Below are 22,552 nucleotides of genomic sequence, written 5' to 3'. Positions count from 1 at the left end.
ATATAAATGATGGATGTGAACTGCAAAGTTTACCTTCTGTAAGTTAACTGCAGTTCTAAAATGTAAGTTTATTATGGTCAGAATCAAACATAGGAAAGCAAAGCATGACTGAATCCCATCTTGCCACTCTCTATCACAAAAATCCCAAGGGGGTTAAAGGTGCCAATCAATCTTGCTCCTGATCTCTGACTCAGGAGTTGATCCTGCAATTAGTACCGGTGCTACTCAGTTTCTGAGGCAACGGGCAACAGCTCTGAAGGTCGAGACCTTTAAGGACTCTTTTAGCTCCCTCAGGTGTGTCTTCGGATCCCAAGCATCCCCAATCTGATTCCCACCGTCTGCTCCATCCTCTTTCATGGCTGTACCTCTTTGGACCTAGCACAGGTTCAGTACCTACCCGGTGCAGACTTCCACCTAGGCTTTAAGATGGGTGTTGGTCCCCCCCCTTTGTCAATGCCAGAGTAGATGCCTCTAACATTAAATTGGAATCCGATACCAACGCTGATCTCCAACCCTGACTGGGATCATCCTCTGAATATGCTACAGCGCATATGGTCCCTTTACAACTGGAGTTTAATCCTTGTGTTTCCACTGCTGCAGAGGCTTCCTCAGAGGCTCCATTGTCTTTTTGGTTTCTACTCTCACCAGAGTTTGTTGCCACCTAGAGATTAACAATGTTTTCTTATGCAGCATCCCCCCTCACAAGATTCTGGTGTTCCAGTCTTCCACCAGTAAACTGATCCCCATTTTATTCCCCATGACCGTCGCCCCCGATTTACCCCACCCTTAGACAGGGATTTGAAGTTTGACGTATTCGGCCAGCAAATGTTCTCTTCAGCTTTGTTTACTGAGCCGGTACAGGCATGCCATCAGGAACAAGGCCACTGACATCTTGCCGATGGTCCCAGAAGAATTTAGGGGCCTTTTTAACTCAAAAGATGCTAAATGGTAAAGATGCATCTAAATACATGGTTCGTGCTGGCTGTGATAATACTGATTGCCTGAGGCGAGGGTTTGGGACCAGTGTAGTCTTCTGTTGACGTGTGGATGTACTCAGGCTTCTCAGAAGATGTGCAGGCCTTTCTTATGAGTGTTCCTTTCATTCGCTCATGTCAGGGAAAAAAAATGATTCCACCTAAGAATGCTTTAAGAAAAGTAGGGCCACAGCACGCTCCGTTAAGTCTTTTGACCCTTGCCAAACAGTTTTCTCACCTGTTCAGGAAATTCCCAGACTACTCCGGGGAGTTGGCAGCACCAGACTCCCCAGACCCTTCTGCAGTCACCCCAATCCTTTTGTAATCAAGGACATGGATCTGGCAGGCAGTACACAAGTTGCTACTGGCATCAGTCCTCTCAGCCCCTCTCCCTGTGGCAACCGCTTCCAAGCCACCTTAGGTTGCAATTGTTGGCGCCAATCACCTTATGGAAAGCTGTACTTTCTTCCAGGACAGTGGCCCATCACATTCAACAGATGAGTCCTCCAAATAGTTCAGCAGGGCTATGCCCTACAGTTCCTTTCTCCCTCAGCACACCTTCCTCGCACATCAGAATGACTCTTGGAGGAGCACCTGTCTGTTCTTATGCAATAAGTGCAAACGTTCATCTCCAAAGGAGCCACTAAGATGGTTCTGGACTCGGAAATAGGGGCAGGTTGTTGCTCTCGCTATTTCCTTTTCTGAAGAAGGATGGATGACTTTGGTTATCTTAGATCTTCGACATCTGAATGCCTTTGTAGAAAAAGACAAGTTTAAGACTCTCATGCTTGCGCAGTTTCTGTCTGCTCTGGATATGCGTGACTGTATAATAGCCTTGGACCTGCAGGAGTTAATTTTCATATATCCGTCGTACAGACCTGCAAACGTTACCTGTGGTTCAAGGTAGGCCAAGAGCATTCGTAGTTTGGTCATCCTTAGACCCTTTTAATCTCTGGGCATTTTCACAACTGAACCAGAAGGTTCTGCTGGTTATTCGCCAGTGCAGTGATTGATCAGTAAGTTTAAATGCTCCTACGTAAGAGAGCCAGGCTGGGGGGGGGGGGGGGGGGGGGTCCTGTGATGAAGCATGTCACCTAGTGTGGGTGATGGCCCTGCATCCTATGTGAAGTATCTTTTTAGTAAGGATCCAACATGCATTGCTTGCTGGGGAATGGTACACATGTCTAGTGTGCCTTGTTTGTTCTCATACTGTTGTGTTTAATAGTCTGATTCTGCAGGATAAAAGACAGACCTAAAACGTCCTCTCCCACCTCTTTAGTTAAACAGTACGAGTATAGTCAGTCATTGTTCACTGCAAACATGGTCTGCAGAAAAGGTCAGGTGCAAAGTGGCCTTGAGACCACTCTGTAGTCAATATCCCAACCATCCTGTAATGTGACCTGTGGTTCCAGAACCTTCCCATCTATGTGGAGGAACACACAGCTGATCTGGATGTTTACGTTCAAACCTAAAAGTGCCTTGTGGTTACAGCAACCATTGTTAAAGGTGCTTGCACTAGTCTCCTTGAGCCTGCTTCCTGGTTGATCCAAGTAAAAGGAACCACTTTTCAGGGGCTTATCGCTATTCTTGGACACCCTGGGAACTACTCTGGCTACTTTGTACATGTTGGTGGTCATGTTTCTGGACATTCTCCTCTCTACCTCTTTTAGTCACTGCTGCACAATGTGTTCCTTCTCTCCTTTCCCGTTTTCTACTTATATTTTTAGCAGCTGAGGACTGAAATCTGGTGAAAGGCTGTATCACATCCATATTACCATTGTCTAAGTGTTCTGTCACCAAAGGGCTGCTTAATGCTTCATAAATAGTTGCCTTCTTTCCTGACCTATTTAAATTATGATTGAAGCCTGTGCCTCCAAGTAACCCATGAGATTCTTTACCTACTTACCTTTTAGTGTCCCTGTGGTATTGGGCTGGCTTAGCCAAGAACATCCTTCATGCAGTCAACGCTGAAGACTTATTCTTTGCTCAGTGGAACTGCTGACTGCTTCAGCACCGAATGCATACACAGTACATGCTAAATCCAAACGCAACAGATAAGCTAGCACTCCTGGTCCAATGGCGTAAATCCCCAAAAGGCCCTTAGAAACAGTGAGGTAAAATAACAAATAGACAGAACAATGCAACATGATTCAGGGTTTACAGCAATCTGCTGAAACCCCTCCCTCCTTGTCTTTAGATAAATTATCTGTTGTACATATTAAAGCTTGTCAGAGTTTTAAATATTCTTGAACTTTCCCACATGCCTTAAGAGAACAAACAGGACTATTGTTCTGAGTTGTAGGGGCTTAACGTGCCAGTCAAGAGGTAGACTGGCTTAGCTGACACTCCCTGCCCTGCAGTCACCTCTGCAGATCCTCAACCCTGTCGAAGCATGGAATGGCATCTACCATGTTGATTAATTGCCGTGCCTTAGATGCTTTAAAAAAAATTGTTTTGAACAACTATAAACATAAGGTTATTTTGTTTATAAACCTAACACTCCGCAATTAAATCAGATGCTCTTTCACCTAGTTCTAATTCTCCTATCAAGGAAAGTTCCTTGTTGACTATTTTGAAAAACATCTCTAATAATGTACAAGGTAAAATACTGTTGGAAAGATATTTGCAGAACTAGTAGTAAAAAAGGCGACATAGACGTCATGGCAAACTTAATAGCATTCACTTTAAAATGTATTCGTGAAAAACATGTACTCATGTATAAATGAACATTAATATATATGAACATATGGAAGGAATGGGGTGTATGAACAAGAGTAACAACACAAGGTTTACATCACAACTTCACCGATGTATCTCACACAGGTACCTGACTCAGCACTTTAAAGCCAGCCCAGGGACCTATGCTCCCATTTCTGCACAAGAACAAATTGTCAATCTTGATCAGGATTTACAGAGCAAGGAAAGAGCAGAGGCGGTAGGAGACATGACGAAGGCAGTGGCCTTCCTGCATAGTATTGTCAAACCTACATTGGCTCTGAGATGTTGAGGAAAGTACTCGAAGAGTCTAGGGTGCTGGGTAGGTTCCCAGCCAATGTAACGGAAGCCATCATGATAACAAAATGGTCAAAGCTGATAAAGCCACACTCGACACAGCGTAATGTCTGAGTGAACTGCAGGCCTCTAGGCTGAATAGAGTGATAACCGTGTTTATCCATGAAGAACTGAACAACTTTATGCCAGGGATGAATTCCCTTTTATATTTAAGAAGACTCAAGCAAGTACTGCATCCTGCTGACCAGATGGAAAATGAATGTGTGCAAGTCGCGATTGATAGAGGGATGCATTCAACACCTTGGTACATTGTGTTAGCATTGGAAGCCGTGGGCCAGATATCAGGAGTTGGGTACACCTGCTATATACTGATCAGGGTAAATGGGAAGGTCTGGATTTGGAGGTGTGGCAGATGGAGAGCAGCACAAGACAGGGATGTTACCTATCGCTCTCCTGTGTGCTATAGCAATAGAGCCCTTGGCAGCCAGGCTGAGCTTGGAGGCTGGGAAGGGGTGGCAGGACTCGCCAAGTATCCCTATATACAAATGACACATTGGTATACATCAGACAACCACAAGACACTGCTGGTTCTACTGAGGAACTAGAATCATTTGGGAAAGCGTCTGGCTTGCTCATTAACAGAGGGAAGACTGCCATCTTTGCTCTAGCGAAGTTGGCAAGATTGGTACCCGAAAACCACACCGATTTTGGCCCAATGTTGGAAACTGAAAAAAAAAGCAGTAGCCTGAGAAGTCTATATCATACAACACGCCCTCTGCACATTAAGATGTGACACCCTTAAGGAATTAGAGAAGCTTTTGATGTCATTAGTCTGGGCAGGAAAGAGGAGCAAGGCGACCATGAATAGAGTGAAGTTAGACCTCCGGGAGGGAGATTTCGGGTCTCACAGACCTGGAATTATATTACATAGCTTCTATCCTCCATCAGGTAGTTGGTTGGAAGAAGACAACAATTGGGAGAAGCAGCTGGTTGAAGGCACCATGAGGTGGAGTTGCATATGCAGGGAGAGTGATCTCGAATCACTGCCATATATCATACAGCTGACCAGGGCGGCCTGGGAGATGGTAGTTACGAAAGATCGACGGAGGCCACCATTTGCAAATTGAATGAGGATGTGCTCTCTCCCGTTGTTGAAATGGACAAGACTTGTCAGTGTACAGAGGGAGGGGTGCAACACATTACATTTGTTTCTAGAGGTCTCGTTCTTTACATTTTCAGGTGCACAGATAGTAGTTGCTGTCGGACCAGGGCGGCTTTTACATTGTGCCAGAGTGGCCAAGGCAGCAAGGGGAGCGAGGCCTGAATTTCCGAGAACTCCTAACCCGTCACCCACATTAGAAGCCGTGCTGAAACTGGAAGGAAGTCCTAGATTGGTATCGGGGCTCTCAAAGCAAATGGAAAATGGTCCCCTTTAATGGTGAGACAGAAATGGCAGAATAATTTTTAGAAACTCATACTTGACAAGGAATAGGAAACGGCTTATGCTCCAGTTAAAGCCAACGCCAGATTTAAATTTTTGCCATCCTGTTACTAACACTACATGTACAAGATGTCACAGACAAATAATAAAATTGATCTGCAATGATCCTCAGCATTTCTGGGGTGTGGCAAAGATGGCAGTATGTTTATACACCCCACTTGTTCTTGTGGGGAACTGTGGAAATCTGGAGCACTGTGACAGAAAAATAACCTATGATCAAGGGCAGTCGGCCCTCACACACTGTCCAGCAATACCTGCTCATTCTTAAATCAGAAACAAAAAGGGGTAAATTAAGTGTCAATTTGAAATCCTAGGACTATTACTTGTGAGGAGACGGATGAATAATTATTTATTGGATACAGCCTCAGGGCCCCTCATAAAAGTGCTGGTTGAGGGACCTCGTGGAATGGGTACTAGCCCAATAGCTAGGAATGAGGGTCACAGGCACTGACGTGGCAGTGGAAGAAGCCATTGCCAATTAGGAGAAGATGGTGGGAGGGCTAGTGGGGCCTTTGGGAACATTGAGACCCCAAGCACATTCGGCTGTTTCCCTTTTGGGCCTGGACGGAGGGACAAGTTTCCTGAGTATCTTCACATTTGACGGAGGCATAAGGTAATATTGTAGAACCCCTGAAAAATAGCTGCACCTGATCTCCACATGGGATGGAGCTAAATAGTAGATAATGAGCACTAAGAAGTCGGGCCAACAAACTTGAGGGATTTGGACTCAGCGCAAGGAATTAGGAGAAAAGCAACAGCAAAGCGCTCATTCCCATAAAAGCAGACTAAGACTGCAAGAATACCACTACAACACGCCTGTTACAGTAGAAATCCCATCAGTATGAGTTGATTACAGAATGAGTGTACTGTAAGAGGTAGTTACCTAGTGGGATAGATGTGTTGCACCTTCAGTTGCAGAAAAATATGTGTGTATCAATGGTCTGAGATGTTAGTCATATGTTATGTAAAATTATATGGCTTTAAAAAAATACCACAAAATAGAAGAACTCAGTTCTGGACACTCATTTTTATTTATATTAATAGAATGCATTTGCAGTAGATGGTTTTCAATGCTTCATACACCTCAGAACAATGTTCTACTAAGATGTCATGCGTTTCTTTCAGCTATGCTTATTTCTTCCAGGTGATCCAGTTGTTTCTTTTGGTAATTCACAGAGTTTTACAGATGATAGTAAAGAATCTGTCCAGCAAGCGACTGAGGATGAACAAGAAAACACTGGTGAGTGATGTGCACATCATTGGCAGAATGGTGGAGTGCTGGGGACATCTGTTGATAATTTGTAAATCAGAGACCGTTTCTTTCTGTGATTGAAGTCTCAGGAAAAGTTGTTCACTGATTGTTTTTTGAAAGCCTTCAGTAATTCTGATCACCTTACTATGCTCCTGAATAAATACAAACACAGATATTTAGAAAATATGAGCTGTGCTTTTGAGCTGATCCACATTAAGTGATTTAGGGAAACTAGTCCCTAATGTACATTATTTCACATTTCTTTAAATAAACAACGAATGCAATTGTGCACAGACATCCTATCAAACCTAGTCTTCTGAATCTGTCATTCAGTATGCTTGCGCTTCTCTCGCCAACCTCAGCACTTGCCTTGTGAATCTTGGCCACAGTTCCTGATAACCTATTGATCCTGGATATGTACACACAAATTGAGGTACAACTCTGGGATACATATGAAAAGTGCCCCCAGTCTTCTAGGACTGACCACTGCTGTTTAAATGGTCATAGAGAGGGCACCACTGAAAATGGTGGCAGACCTGCAGCCCTAAATCAGAAATTATGTTCTCATGTTTTACAGATGAGGAGCTGATAAAATCACCAGTGCTCTTGCTTTAATAGGATGAAATAAAGCTGCTTCACTGTACCAGTACTGGCGGGCGGGGGACAACAAACTGCAAGACAAGAAAAGGCCTAATCCAACACGAAATGCTATTTTGTGCTGAAATTACTGGCTTGTTCTCCTTCGTTACAGATGTCTGTAATTAACCGTAAACTTCAGTGCGGGATCAGTGGCTTTAGGGCTTTACTGAAGGTAATGATCCTTCTTCGGTTTAGGTAATCTTCAAATACATGATTTTATACTCATGAAACTTGTGGAGGATGTATAAATATGTTATGTGACTGTTTCAGCACCAGGACATCTTTCCAGATAGCCATTCTCCTTAACAAATGTCAAATAAATAAATAAAATGCATTTTGGATGGATTCGGGGAGAAAATTCCGGTCTGAAAATTAACTGGAGTAAGTTTCTGCTTGTCCCCACTTCAACAGATATCAGAGGTGGAACTTAGTGGGACCCTCTCGATGAGATTAGAAGGGAGGTTTGCTTTCTTTAAATATCTAGGTGTGAATGTGTACAACAAAGACTAGTATTTATCCAGGGCAGCCTGGGTAGAGTGGTGATGGCGATGTGCCAGTATATTAAGTTCTGGACATCGCTGCCCCTGCCTGATTGGCAGGATAGCAAGAGCAACGAATCTTGTCCTGCCTAGAATTCTCTGCTTTCTCTCTGTGCTACTGGTGAGGCTACTCAAACAGTTCTTTAAAGAGCTGAAGAAGATTCTTTGTGACTTAATATGGTGCTTGAGGAACAAGAGGGTAGCAATTCATAAGCTTGAGCATTGTCGGAGCAGGGAGGCTAAAAATCCCCAACTACAAACTAATATGTGGTGGCCCCGCTGCAGTGCGTGATGAAGTGGTTGAGCAATGCATCGACCTCTGAGCAAAATAGGGTCTTTGGGGTACAATAGGGGACTAGGGTACTAGACTGGCTGATGGCTTCGGGGTCAGGAGGGCAGAAGCTACACGAGCTGGCAGAGGTTGCAAAGTATTTGTTGACAGCGCTATGTTCAACCAAAGATACACATATACCTGTATTTTCTAGTCGCTCCTCTGTTGTCCTTCCCCATATTTAGATCACCAAGTGAAACAGTGACAAAATGCCTTGGTTGGAAGCTGGGATAATGACGATCTCTTTATACTTCGGACACTATGCATGTTGCAAGGTATCCAGGACACTTACCGCTTGAGGTCTGTCCAGTTCCTTACATATGATGCTCTGGTACATGCACTGGGTCAGACATGATCACACGACTGGATTAAGCCAGTCACATCAACCACATTGCACTTGTAGATTACTCATGATCATGGAAAGAAGGCATTGACTGGAATATCCATTTCACTACTAGCACAAGGTGCGACCTGGCAGAAGTGAGTGAAATGCCTTTGGAAGGATATTACAGATAAGACTTGGTCTCTTACCCAAGAGTCTGTACCTAGGGGTCTCCCAGAACCCCAGATTGAAATACACCCAGTTCAGTTACCTTCATCATAAAACCTCGCCCTCAAACATTATTGCACACTTGTTTGAGGGAGCTAGCTCTTGCTGTCACCGGGTTGACGCAGACGTTTACCATATAGTAGTAGCACAGATTTGAGTGAAAGCTCTAGAGGGACTTGTGGAGGTAACTGGAAACACAGTGATTCTGGACCCTTGACTGTGCCTGTTTAACCTTATGCTCAGTTCTAGGAAGACAATATCTAACCTGGTTGATAGACCTGGCTCCTGTTATGATCAAACACTGTATCGCCAGGTGACCTTGGTCAGTTTGAACGGTGATAGGGGCACATTTATGCAGGAGATGTAACGCCAGAAAGGGCAGAGTGTCCTCTCCCAAGTGAAATCCATCTTGGGGATTGTGGCCCTGGAACAATCTACCTACTAGACACCAGGGATACTTTTTAGGGTGAGTGGGCAAAGACAGGTGCTCCCCAACAAAAATAATTGAGCAGAATTTCCACTGAAACACTTTCCAGGGGTTCAGAAATTTCAGTAGACCACAAGGGATACATTTTTTTAAATAGTAGTGTTTGGGTTGTCACACGCTGGCAGCACGCCATGTGCCCAACTCAAAAGGGGCACAACAGTCTACCATGGATGGCAGATTGGAGGTTTTACCTGAGACAGACAAAACTATATACTGTGCATGGACCACATTGACTCAATTTGGTTACTCTTTTCATCTAGTCATGTTGTGAGAGAAAAGCTCAGTCACACGTGTAGGGTACTGTTTTTAGCTGGAAAAATGTGGGAATGCTCAGTGGTGGGAATTTTGAGGATCCCAATAACTTCCGGAACATTCCCTTGCAGAAATATGAGGAAACTGTATGTATTAAGCCAATATTTGAGATTTGTGAGGCATTCTGGGTAAGAAAATGTTGTGGGATCCAGGCAAGTCACACCACCCTGGATTCTCCTCAGTATCTTGGTTTTAGAAATGTCTAGGTTTGGTAGGTTTGTCTGGGTGGAGACATAGGCCAGCAAAAATACTGCAGCTACCCACATCGCCAAAAGGGTCAGGTTCCATGGTGAAAATATGATGTTTCAGTTGTTTTTTTGGGGGCCTATCCTGTCTCAGGCGATAGGCCCAGTCACACAAGTTAGACACCGCTTTCATTGGGAGAGGTGTGGAAACAGGATGATAGGAATTATGTGGATTCTTGAACTTTCCCTCTCATAACTTTGAGGAAAATGCATGCTTTTAGCAAAGTTTAAAGTTTTCAAGACATTCGGGGTAAGAAAACATAGTTGGAGCCCTACAAGTTACCCCAACGGTTTGGTGGCCTAGCTCGGTCCCATACCGCTGCTACTCAGATCTCAAATAAGGGTCAGTTTTCGAGGCAAAATTTGGTTTCTACATTTTTAAAACATCTTTATTGGAGCCGTACAGGTGTTGGTAGGGTCTTGGGGCACAGCATCCCTCTCCAAGGGTCAGATGGATGATGGCTCGTTATCGGGTGTCAGTGATCGTGCGGAGGGAAGAGTAGAGCCACCCCTTAGTGCAGAGAGACGGCTTTGAGCTGTTATGCAGGGTTATGGAGGATATGAGGAGGGAACTCGGTGCAAGTAATCCTAAGGAGCTAATAGGGGCACCATGCAACTCTGCCATCGAGTCACTGTGTTCGGGGAAGGGAGGTTTTGTCGGGTCAGTCAGCCTAGATAGCAGTGCATCCCAGTCCTAGGTGATAGGGCGGTAGTGGAGACCCGCTTGCCTTCTCTCTGTGGAGAGTTGTGGCCTTGCCAAGTGACACAGTGCGTAAAGCCAGGCCTTAGACAAAATAACCCTTTTTTTTTCTCGAGACCTGTTTTGAATCTCGAGAGCTCCTGACTCCCAGGATCTTGTTCCCTGTATGCTTGCAGTCTTCTCAAGTATGGCCAGTATGCTGTCCCAGAAGGAGCACAATTGAGAGAAATCCCACACCACCTGCTTCATGTCTGCAGCGGGATCACTGCAGCTATGGCAGACGTCAGGGGCTTCTGGAAATATCCGACCGATCCCCTGTGGAGGGGGGTAGGCTCTGTGGAGCTTATAAAACTGAATTAATTGAAGCTGGGCATTCTGTGATACTTTCCCAGGATATGCCAGCGCTTTATCCCACTCTTTAGCATCAAGTAAGTGATCGAACACAACCTCCCAGGCGTCCCTAAATTTGGTGTCTACATGGTGGGTTTTGGGTCCTGTCCACAGACGTGGAGTACGTTTTTTATCAGGAAAATTACGAGAATACAGAATAGTATAATATTTATAATCAAATTCATTTCTCTCCACTTTGGCTTTCAAATGCAAGCCAATATGGCAAGCACAAAAACATTTTGAAAAATGAATCGTGATATTATGAGTAGCCTTAAAGAATAAGTTACTTACCTTCGGTAACGCTTTTTCTGGTGGATACAATAACTACCTGTGGATTCCTCACCTAAAGAATTCTCCCCTCGCGCCAGCCCTCTACGGAAATTTCTTCTAGCTCTGCACGTCGACGATGACGTCACAATCGCCCGACTCCACGCGACATTACATGACGTCATCCAGGCAATAAGAAGCCCTCGTCGATGTGCAGACGTCGGCTATCACCATTTTTTACGTGCCATAGAGGCGAACAGGTTAAACCTAAAGAGTACACATTCATCCAGAATAGATGAAAATAAAACATTTAATATAAAACTCTATAAAAATGACAGTTATGAATGCTCAATCCGAGACAGAAATAAATATATATATATATATGTATAAATCCAGTCCAAAATGTCCCTTTCACTATCTTAATGTGCAAAGGAAAAGTAAATACAATGAATACAACTATATGCATGAAACAGCTATATACATATATTACAAGATCAAGGATGCGCACCCAAAGAGATCTTGGTTTGACCAGACAGGCAATGGGGAGGTGGGTGGGACCGTGAGGAATCCACAGGTAGTTATTGTATCCACCAGAAAAAGCGTTACCGAAGGTAAGTAACTTATTCTTCTGATGGATACACCTACCTGTGGATTCCTCACCTAAAGAATAGAGTCCCAAAGCAGTAAAACCTCCGGCGGTGGGTGCCCGAATGGTCAAACCAAGAAATCTTGCAGCACCGAGCGAGCAAAATGGCCATCCCTCCTAACCTCAGAGTCCAAACAGTAATGCTTGGCAAAAGTATGGAGGGACGCCCAAGTCGCTGCCCTGCAGATGTCAGCCACAGGAACACCTCTAGCCAAAGCTGATGAAGCTGCTTTGGCTCTGGTGGAATGGGCACGAATCCCCACAGGTGGATCCTTCTTCGCCAAAGAATAGCAGATCTTAATACATAGAATGACCCACCTGGATAGCGTTCTCTTGTGGACCGCTCTACCTTTCCTCTTCCCCACGTATCCAACGAAGAGCTGTTCATCCTGTCTGAACTCTTTCGTCCTGGCGACGTAGAAGCTCAGAGCCCTTCGCGGATCCAGCCGGTGGAGCCTCTCTTCCTCTTTGGATGGGTGAGGTGGAGGGTAAAAGGAAGAGAGTAATCGACTGCCCCAGGTGAAAGGTAGGAAAGCCACCTTGGTCCTCAACACCACTTCGTCCTTAAAGAAAGAGAGGTATGGGGTTTCCACTGAGAGAGCCTGAAGCTCGCTAACCCTTCTGGCAGATGTTATGGCCACCAGGAAAACAGTTTTAAATACTAGGTACCGTAAAGAACAAGAATGCATTGGTTCAAACGGAGCCCCCAAAAGAAAAGTTAAAACTAAGTTAAGGTCCCACTGAGGCATAACGAATGGCGTGGGTGGATACCTATTAGTGAGACCCTTTAGAAACTTTAAAACAATTGGAGATTTAAAGAAGGACGGTTGATCAGGAAGGCACAGAAAAGCAGATAGTGCAGACAGATAACCTTTAACAGTGGCAATTGCAAAACCTTTCTGTGCCAGATGGAGTGCAAATGACAAAATGTCAGACAAACCAGCTTTTAAAGGATCTAAACTATTCTCTCCACACCAGCTTGCAAATTTAGCCCAACGATTAGCATAGATTGACTTGGTGGAGTGTCGCCTGGCTGATTAAAAAAAAAAACTTCCACCACATCTGGAGGGAGAGAAAAGGAACTCAGATTGCCCTGTTCAATCCCCAGGCATGAAGATGCAGGCTCTGGAGGTGGGGGTGTAGAATCTGCCCCTGCGACTGCGAGAGGAGGTCCACCCTGCAAGGGAGGTGGAGCGGAGGGCACTGAGCAATGTTCCCTCTAATTTTTTTCCACTGTGTGCGGCAGTGTGCGGTCTCTGTGCACTGCAGCCAAGGATACGTGCGCCAAGAAATTGACCATTCACGCGCGCGCAGCAGCATAATTATTATTCAAAGGCTAAACAGGACTGGTCTTTTTGTTCTGATTAGTCACCTTCAGGCTCATGGCTATGCGCTTTAAAGCGGCTCCCTTATGTGAAATTGTATTACTATTAATTTTCAGTTTATGTGGAAAGAACAGTCCGGTTAGGAGTTTACAACGCTAATAGCTCTAACTCGAGCAAACGCGAGACCGATTGCTTTGCAAATGCTTGTTTCTGTTGCTCCTGTAAACTGTGCTCTGGAGTCTGCTGATAGTTTGAGTGTGCGGGAGTACCAGGATCTGTGCCCCTAAGATACCCACTCTGTCCTAGAGACTGCATTGTTAAGAGAATGTGTTTTTATAGGACTGCTCTTTTCTAAAGATGCTCGTCGGCGCTGTGCCTGGAGCAGTGCAATAATCCAAGTGTCCAGCCTTAAAGGCCCAGCTGGTGGACGCTCAGTGGGGTACGGATTTAACAGAAGATGAAAGGGAGAATCTGTCACGTCCCCTTGTTGGATGGAATGGCCCCTTTAATAGAAAAGTGAAACTAAACAAAGGGACGACACGATGTTCAGATGAAATGTCACTACTTGCAACTCCTCTCTGTTGCGAGGGTAGGTTTAAAGGAGACACGAATAGCTCAGTCATCATCTCTTCGAAGCTCCCCAGCTAGAAAAACGTGAGTTTGATAAAAACACAAGAATGGCCCCGCCCTACGTAGAGAGCACTCACCATTCCCCCCTCGCCCGCCGTAAGTAGTGCTCAACACCCATCTCCAGTGTATATCGGAGTGATGACTGAAGCCTTTACCTTAAGCCAAAATGGACTGTGAGCCACCAAAGTAGCCGAACTGAGCATGCACATTGAGGCGAACGGACTAGCACTCACTTATTCAGTAAAAATCAATGTATTGAGACTACGGTATCAAGGCATCAAGCATCTTAATGGAGAGAGGCAGAGACAGCTTCACTGATTGCCCTCGGCCGCTGAGCTATCACAGATGGCCACTAGGTGGCAATATACACACACGAAATATATCCTAACCGTTTAATTTCCCTCTTTCCAGGATCTTTATGGGACACAGTGCGACAGAAAGAGACGAGGAAAGAGATATGTTCCCAACAATCCAATTAATCATTGTAAGGTTAGGTCCGTGGACGTCGGCTTGAGGATTAAATTTGGGACATTACTCCCCGCGGCATTTAAACGCTGTTTTCACAACGTGCGCGCTTGCCAAAGGGGCCTGTGCGATGGGGGAAGGAAAGGTGCGGGCGCGCTTGCGCTCGCGCCTTACAGGGAACATTGGCACTGAGAGAGTTGGAGTAGGTCCGAATACCACACCCTTCTCGGCCAATCCGGAGCTATTAAGATGACTTAAGCTCGGTCTTGGCGGATCTTCCTGAGAACTCGAGGAATCAAGGGTATGGGGGAAACGCATAAAGCAACTGACCCTTCCAGGACATCTGAAACGCGTCCCCCAAAGCTCCTTGCACCGGATACTGGAGGCTGCAAAATAGCGGACACTGCACATTCTCTTGAGTTGCAAAGAGATCTATTTGTGGATATCCCCACATCCGGAAGATACCCAGAACTAGATCTGGAGGATGACGCCACTTGTGATCGACCGAGCTGCGTCGACTGAGAATGTCTGCATGCACATTCAGGACTCTGGCCAAATGATGTGCAACTAAGCAGATCTTGTGATCCTGAAGCCAGGACCAGAGACTAAGAGCTTCTCTGCAGAGAAGATACGACCCCACTCCTCCCTGTTTGTTTATATACCACATCGCAGTCGTGTTGTCCGTTAGAACTTGGACTGATTGACCGCGAATGGAAGGGAGGAAGGCCTTGAGTGCCAGACGTACTGCCCGCAACTCTAACAGATTGATATGCAACTTCTGTTCCCCTGGAGACCAAAGGCCTTTGATCTCCAGGTCCCCCAGATGAGCTCCCCACCCTAGTGGAAGCATACGTTACCACCGTGGCCACTGGAGGAGGCAGCGAGAACGGCCTTCCTTGAGACAGGTTGTCGACCGCTGCCCACCATCGAAGATCCTCCGCAGTGTCTCTGGAGATCTTTATCGAATCTTAGAGATCCCCTTTGTGCTGAAACCACTGCCTGCGGACGCACCACTGGAGAGCCCTCATGTGCCAGCGTGCATGAGTGACCAACAGTATGCAAGAAGCAAACAGACCGAGCAGACGAAGGACCTTGAGGACTGGAACTACTGCTCCATTTCGAAACATTGGAATCAAAGCCTGGATGTCCTGAACCCGCTGGGGCGGAGGAAAGGCCCGATCCAATGTCGTGTCCAATACTGCCCCTATGAACAGGAGGCGTTGAGAGGGCTCCAGGTGAGATTTGGGTACATTGATTGAAAAACCCAGGTCGTACAACATTTGAGTCGTCGACTGGAGATGGCACCGCACGAGCTCTGGAGTTTTGGCCTTGATCAACCAATCGTCCAGATAGGGAAACACTGCTATCCCCCTTCTTCTGAGCTCTGCTGCTACCACCGCCATCACCTTCGTGAAGACTCGAGGTGCTGAAGTAAGACCAAAGGGAAGGACCGCAAACTGATAATGCTGTGATCCCACCACAAACCGGAGATACTTCCTGTGCGATTTGAGGATCGGAATATGAAAATACGCGTCCTGCAAATCGACCGACACCATCCAGTCTCCTTCGTTCAACGCCAAAAGAACCTGTGAGAGGGTCAGCATTTTGAACTTTTCCTGTTTGAGGAACCAATTCAAAATCCTCAAGTCCAAAATCGGTCTCAGCCGACCATCCTTTTTGGGAATCAGAAAGTATCTTGCATAACATCCCTGACCCCTCTCTTGCTCGGGAACCAACTCTATTGCACCTTTTTGTAATAGGGATAATACCTCCTGCTGTAATAGGAGAAGATGGTCTTCCGAACAGAAGGATGGGCGGGGAGGGAAGGTAGGAGGGAATTCCCGAAAGGGAAGAGCGTACCCCCTCTTCACAATGTCGATGACCCAGGAGTCCGATGTTATGACTTCCACATTGGAAGAAAAGAGGAAAGTCTCCCCCTACCGGAGACGAATGGACAGGGAGTGGTGGAGGACTACGGCTGCTTTCCTTGCTGCACCCCTCCCGAGGAAGAGGCAGAGTGCTGCAAGGTGGTTCCTCTCGTACGGACCCTGCCCCTGAAGGATCTGTAAGACAGGGTAGAAGTAGATTGTTGTGGTCCTTGCAACCTTCCCCGAAAGGAACCACGTCCAAATCCCTTAAATCTCCGAAAGCCTCTAAAGGTGGATGAAGCCGATGACGAGTCCCAAAGACCTAGCAGTCGCTCTGCTTTCTTTAAAACGTTCCAAGGCAGAGTCCGCCTTTGTGCCGAAGAGCTTCTCCCCATCAAACGGAAGATCAAGGAGTGGGGCCTGCACGTCCGACGAGAAGCCTGATGACCGAGGCCAAGACTGCCGTCTAGAGACTATGGTCGTGCCCATAGCCTTAGCCACTGAGTCCGAAGTGTCCAATCCAGACTGGATCACTTGCGTCGCAGCCACCTGAGCATCCGCTAATAGTTGTAGCATCTCCTGGGACAAATTAGGGTGGCCCTTCGCCTCTTCCATAAGGGCATGGATGTAACGCCCTAGTATGCATGTGGCATTGGAAGATTTTAGGGCCATACAGCAAGATGAAAATGTCTTTTTAGCAGTATGGTCCATCTTTTTTGACTCCCTGTCCGCAGGGGCCCCAGGAAACGAGCCAGCCGAGGATCTGGATGAACATGAAGCCTGCACCACTAGGCTCTCCGGAGTTGGTTGCCTGGAAAGAAACACTGGATCCCCAGGCGCCGTCCTGTACCGCCGAGCCACTGCTCTGTTGACCGCAGCGGTGGACACAGCTTTCAGCCAGATATCCTTAATGGGGTCCAGTAAAGCCTCATTGAATGGTAGAAGAGGCTCAGCAGAAGCAGACGGCGGATGGAGGACTTCCGTTAATAAATTTCTCTTGACCTCCGCTGTAGGAAGGGGAAGATCCAAAAAGTCTGCAGCCTTACGAATGACTGCGTGGAAAGAAGCAGCTTCCTCCGTGACTTCCCCAGGGGAAGCCAGATCCCATTCTGGGGTAGTGTCTAGGCCACTAGGTGAGTCCAGTCCCTGGAAGTCACCAGAGGGCTCTATAACTTCACCTTCCTCCAGGTGTTGCCTCGCATACTCCTCTTCCTCCAAGAGACGCAGAGCCAGACGTCTTGACCTAAGCCTTGACTCCAAGCCTGGAGTCGACAAGGCGTCGGCCAAAGCCGAAGATCTTCGTCGGCGCCGTACCTCGGATCCGTCCGAAGCCGGGGGCTCCGGCTCCAAAGGGATCTTAGACATCGATCGGATCCGAGGCGAATTTGACGGCGCCGTAACAGGTGTAGCCATCCTGGGCGACGTCATAGGCATCGGCGCCGCTTCAGGTGCAGCAGATAAAAACAGGGTGAACGGTGCCGACCTGTAAGATGCCGGAACACCCAAATCATAGCCCAGAGGGCCAGACGGACCTGCATGACTTCCACCCGGCGTCATGGAAGTAAAGATGTTATACATAGCGTTTAAAAATGCTGCAGGATCCGATCCCGGAGTCGGGAAAGCCGGGTACTGCTGCTGCTGCGCCGGCAACGCTGCCGAAGAGGGCCCAGGTAACTCCTGGCTAGGAGAACCCTCAGGCCTCTGGGGAGGCTCAACCTCAAAGACCGACCCGGGTGACGTCGGGGTCGTCGGAGACGGAGGGGTGACGGTCGGACTTATCTCCCACGTCGGCCGACGCCGAGCCGACGGAGAAGCCGATCTAGATCTGGACCGTCCCTTGCTCGATCGGCGCCGAGATCCATGATGGTGACGAGACCTTGAGGATCTCGACGAAGACTCCCTCCTATGACGCCTCTCCTTCTTCTTCTTGGACCGGGCCAAGAACAACTTCGCCTCCCTCTCCTTAAGTGCCTTAGGGTTCATGCGTTGACACGAACCGCATGCCTCAACCTCGTGGTCGGAACTAAGGCACCAGAGGCAGTTTTTGTGGGGGTCGGTAACCGACATCCGACCCCCGCACTGGCTACAAGGTTTAAAGCTGGATTTTCTAGGCTGCGACATCGTAACCACCGTTGGAAACAGTAGCTCCCTGTGAGCCTCGAAGAATTAACCGTTATTCGGGCACGGAAAAAGGGAACTGACGTCTGCACGTCGACAAGGGATTCTTATTGCCTGGATGACGTCATGTGGCGTCGCGTGGAGTCGGGCGATTGTGACGTCATCGTCGACGTGCAGAGCTAGAAGAAATTTCCGTCGAGGGCTGGTGCGAGGGGAGAATTCTTTAGGTGAGGAATCCACAGGTAGGTGTATCCATCAGAATTGTGATTTATACGAATAACCACTTTTTCTAGTCTCGGTATCTGGAGTTCATTTAAAAAAATTCATAGGTTCCCATATACCCATTTTTCTTTCATTAGATTTTACCATATGATTAGAAGCGTAGTCAGTACACATTCAAGAATAATTATAAACTGCAGCTTAGTTGTCTGCTCTGAGTAGTGTGTGTTTTTGAACAACCAACAAACACTAGCTATCCCTGTGACTGAGAATCTAATAGATGAAAAATACAGAAATGCTAACCTCTGACCTTTGATGGTTTAAGCAAAAGGCATTAGGTCTAGATTTACAAAGTTTTGGTGTAACACAAGGCAGCAAGCAAAGGTGCTCCGCTGGGTTGAATCAGCTGATTAGAGCACAACTGCGCCATATCTAGAAAGAAGCAGGACAGTTATGCACTCTCCCTGTGCTGGTCACTTACTACAGCCATGCGTCAACAGAGGCACACTTGAGCCATAGTGCAAGGGTGTCTGCTTTGTGGTCAGCATAGTGTTTGTGCAGAAAGGGAAGCCTTCCTGCACAAAAACTATGCTGAAAGCCAGTTTCCTCATTGCACGTGCAAAACGCAGCACAAATATAAAGAGGATAAAACGAGCAGATATACAAATATTTCTCCTTGTTACACCAGCCTGAGGGAGATGCAGGATTTTTACACAAGTCCATGTCTATAAGGGCCATATGTACGAACACATTTTCCCATTGACACAGAATGGGAAAAACCCTTTGCTACATCTGGCCCTAAGTTTGATTAGATATGGATTTATGTCAAAATCTATGGGAACTCCCACGCATCACCCAATGAAAACAACCTTGACGCAAACTAACGCAAAACAGTGCATTACTGTGTTTTACGTTACATTTGATTACAAAACAACACAAATTTTCATTGGTTTGTAAATACCAACCTGGATTTTGCGCTTGGTCTGCATAAAAAAAAAAAAGCAACGCACACTCCATCCAAAATGTTTGTAAATGTAGGCCTAGATGTCTAACAGAACCTGGTTCAAAGCATCTCCATTTATTTTAATTTGTGCTTGAAATTCTATCCGCCTGGGCCAGGGAAACGTTTTGTCAACTACATTAATGATTACAATGCTTCTGGTTAGACAGGTTAAAAGTGATTTCTGTGCTTGGTCCTGTGCAGCAAAATGTAATAAATAGTTGGACCCCTGGTGCTGAACTACATATTCACTTTCACATAAGTTGAGTCTGTGAGCGTCAGGCTGGCAAGATTTTGTTTGTTATTTTTTTTAGGTATTTTACTGAGCTTTTCTGTTCATGTTCAGCAAATCGACTTTCACAGGCGAAAATTCACTTTTCGATGATGTTCTAGTCTAGTGTCTCTTCTATACATTATTGGTTACTTTATATTTTGAGCCAAATGAGTCAGAACTGTTACTCCTGCTCAACTACCGTGTAATCAAGCTTTACGATGCTCTTTGTTGCAGTAACCCTATGTTTGATATTCACAGTAATGAGATGGAAATCAAGCTTGCTGTCGAATTGCTCATTCCGCTGTACTCTGTACTGTAACTGCTGTGAATGTTTCTGCATAGTCAGTGCTTAGTTTGGGCCGGTGGTTTCCGGTGCTCGGCCCCGGCACTTTATTCTCAATACCAGCGCTTATGAGCATCTGCCACATGGTGGTGCTGTTGGTCTGATTTAGAGACAAGCGCAGCAGCAGGTTCTTATTAATTCAATAGCTTTAACAATGATTAATACCCATCCAAGCCATTCTTGTAGCTCTGGGGCTTGGAATAGTCTGTGTTGTCACACTTTCAGTGCGATGGTCAAAATCTGAGCTGACACTGGCAGCGCTGATGGGTGATGCAAGCAACAGTGGCCCCCTGACCAGGGCCCCGGAACTTATTATTTTACTGACTAAGCGCTGTATATATGTGGAGTGTTTTGCAAATCTGTCACTAAAAATGGCCTCCGTGTTTATCCTTATGTTCTTTAACCCCTTCTGTGCCGAGGACGTAGTGGTTACGTCCTTCGGCACAGTGCTGCTGTGCCGAGGACGTAACCACTACGTCCTCGGCACACAGCCCAGAGGGAGCGCTCTCGCTCCCTCTGTGTGCTTCCCCCCACCCCCCCAAAGTCAGGGATGGAAGGGGAAGCCCTTCCCCTCCCACCCCCGACCCCCCCCCAACCCCTCCAACCCCCCCCCGTGACATCAGCGCGCGCTGATTAGTCACAGGGTCTCCCCCATCGCGCTGGAAGCAGAGCTTCCAGCGCGATTGAAAGAAAAATGCTTTTGCATTTCTCTTTCAATCCGATGGGGGAGGCCCCGAGAGGCTTCAAAGGGAAGGAAATGTATTTCCTTCCCTTTAAAGTCTCTCACAGGGTTTCAAAAGCCGGATTGCTTGCAATCCGGCTTTTGAAACCCCACTAGACACCAGGGATTTTTTTTTTTTTTAATGAAACTGTCAAATGGGAGCGACCCCTTGGGCAAGGGTCGCTCCCAGGGGGGGCATTTTTTTAGGAAGGCCTTTTCTGCCCCCCCTGGGGGCAGATTGGCCTATTATTAGGCCGATCTGCCCCCAGGGGGGGCAGAAACCTCTAGGCACCAGGGAGCTTTTTTAAATAGTTTTCTTTTTTTTTTGTGATGTTTTCTCTTTTTTTTTTTTAGGTGGGGAGCGACCCCTTAGGCAAGGGTCGCTCCCCTAGGGGGCAATATATATTTAGGCCATTTCTGCCCCCCTTGGGGGCAGATTGGCCTATTTTGATGAGGCCAATCTGCCCCCAAGGGGGGCAGAAACCATTAGACGCCAGGGAGTTTTTTTTTTTTTTTGCGTGAATGCAAGGGTGGAGCGACCCCTTAGGCAAGGGTCGCTCCCTGGGGAGGGGGGGGGATTATTTTAGGCCATTTCTGCCCCCCTGGGGGGTAGATCAGCCTATTTTGATTCGGCTGATCTGCCCCCAAGGGGGGCAGAAACCACTAGGCACCAGGGATTTTTTTGTTTTTTTGTTTTACAGATGGGGAGCGACCCCTTGGACAAGGGTCGTTCCCCTGGAGGGGCAAAATGTATTTAGGCCATTTCTGACTGCTTTGGGGGCAGATCGGCCGATTTTAGGTCAATCTGCTCCCAAGGGGGGCAGAAACCACTAGGCACCAGGGATCTTTTTTTTGCGCCGTCACGCAAGGGGAGCGACCTTGTAGGCAAGGGTCGCTCCCTGGGGGTGGGGGGCGGTGGAGGTAGGGGGGGCAAAATTATTTTAGGCCATCTCTGCCCCCCCGGGGGCAGATCGGCCTATTGGTATTAGGCCGATCTACCCCTAGGGGGGGCAGAAACCTGTAGGCGCCAGGGCAAAAAAAAAATATATATTTTTTTTTTGTTTGTTTGTTTTTTTTTAGAGATGGGGAGCGACCCATCAGACAAGGGTCGCTCCCCTGGGGGGCAAACTGTGTTTAGACCATTTCTGCCCCCCTTGGGGGCAGATTGGTCGATTTTAGGTCAATCTGCCCCAAGGGGGCAGAAACCACTAGGCACCGGGGATTTGTTTTTTGGCGCCAATGTCACGCAGGGGGAGCGACCCCGTAGGCAAGGGTCGCTCCCGGGGGGGGGGATTCGGGGGGCAAATTTATTTTAGGCCATCTCTGCCCCCCCTGGGGGCAGATCGGCCTATTATTAGGCCGATCTGCCACCAGGGGGGGGCAGAAACCTCTAGGCGCCAGGGCAAATGTTTGTTTTTTTTTTTTGGATGTTTGTTTTTTTAGAGATGGGGAGCGACCCATCAGACAAGGGTCGCTCCCCTGGGGGGCAAACTGTATTTAGAGCATTTCTGCCCCCCTTGGGGGCAGATTGGTCGATTTTAGGTCAATCTGCCCCCAAGGGGGCAGAAACCACTAGGCACCGGGGATTTGTTTTTTGGCGCCAATGTCACGCAGGGGGAGCGACCCCGTAGGCGAGGGTCGCTCCTGGTGGGGAGGTGGGGGTTGGGGATGCAAATTTATTTTAGGCCATTTCTGCCCCCCCTGGGGGCAGATCGGCCTATTATTAGGCCGATCTGCCACCAGG

At 47.1% G+C, this 22,552-nt stretch overlaps 1 protein-coding gene across 7 annotated transcripts in view; it reads left to right on the top strand.

The window, feature by feature from the left end:
- Window positions 1-22,552, top strand: part of LOC138248869 (zinc finger protein 436-like) — a 150,402-nt gene that overhangs the window by 58,440 nt on the left and 69,410 nt on the right. For 3 of the 7 annotated variants that reach the window (XM_069202832.1, XM_069202833.1, XM_069202835.1), the window contains exon 8: window positions 6,632-6,727. In XM_069202832.1, coding sequence (XP_069058933.1) covers window positions 6,632-6,727 — 96 coding nt within the window. Of the gene's footprint in view, window positions 1-6,612; window positions 6,728-22,552 lie in introns of those variants that run through there. The other 4 variants (XM_069202831.1, XM_069202830.1, XR_011194650.1 and 1 more) reach the window with 3 other exon arrangements.

The sequence above is a fragment of the Pleurodeles waltl genome, chromosome 8 (genome assembly GCF_031143425.1).
Source record: "Pleurodeles waltl isolate 20211129_DDA chromosome 8, aPleWal1.hap1.20221129, whole genome shotgun sequence".
In the NCBI taxonomy this organism is placed as follows: domain Eukaryota; kingdom Metazoa; phylum Chordata; class Amphibia; order Caudata; family Salamandridae; genus Pleurodeles; species Pleurodeles waltl.
This window is presented reverse-complemented; position numbering and strand designations above follow the sequence as displayed.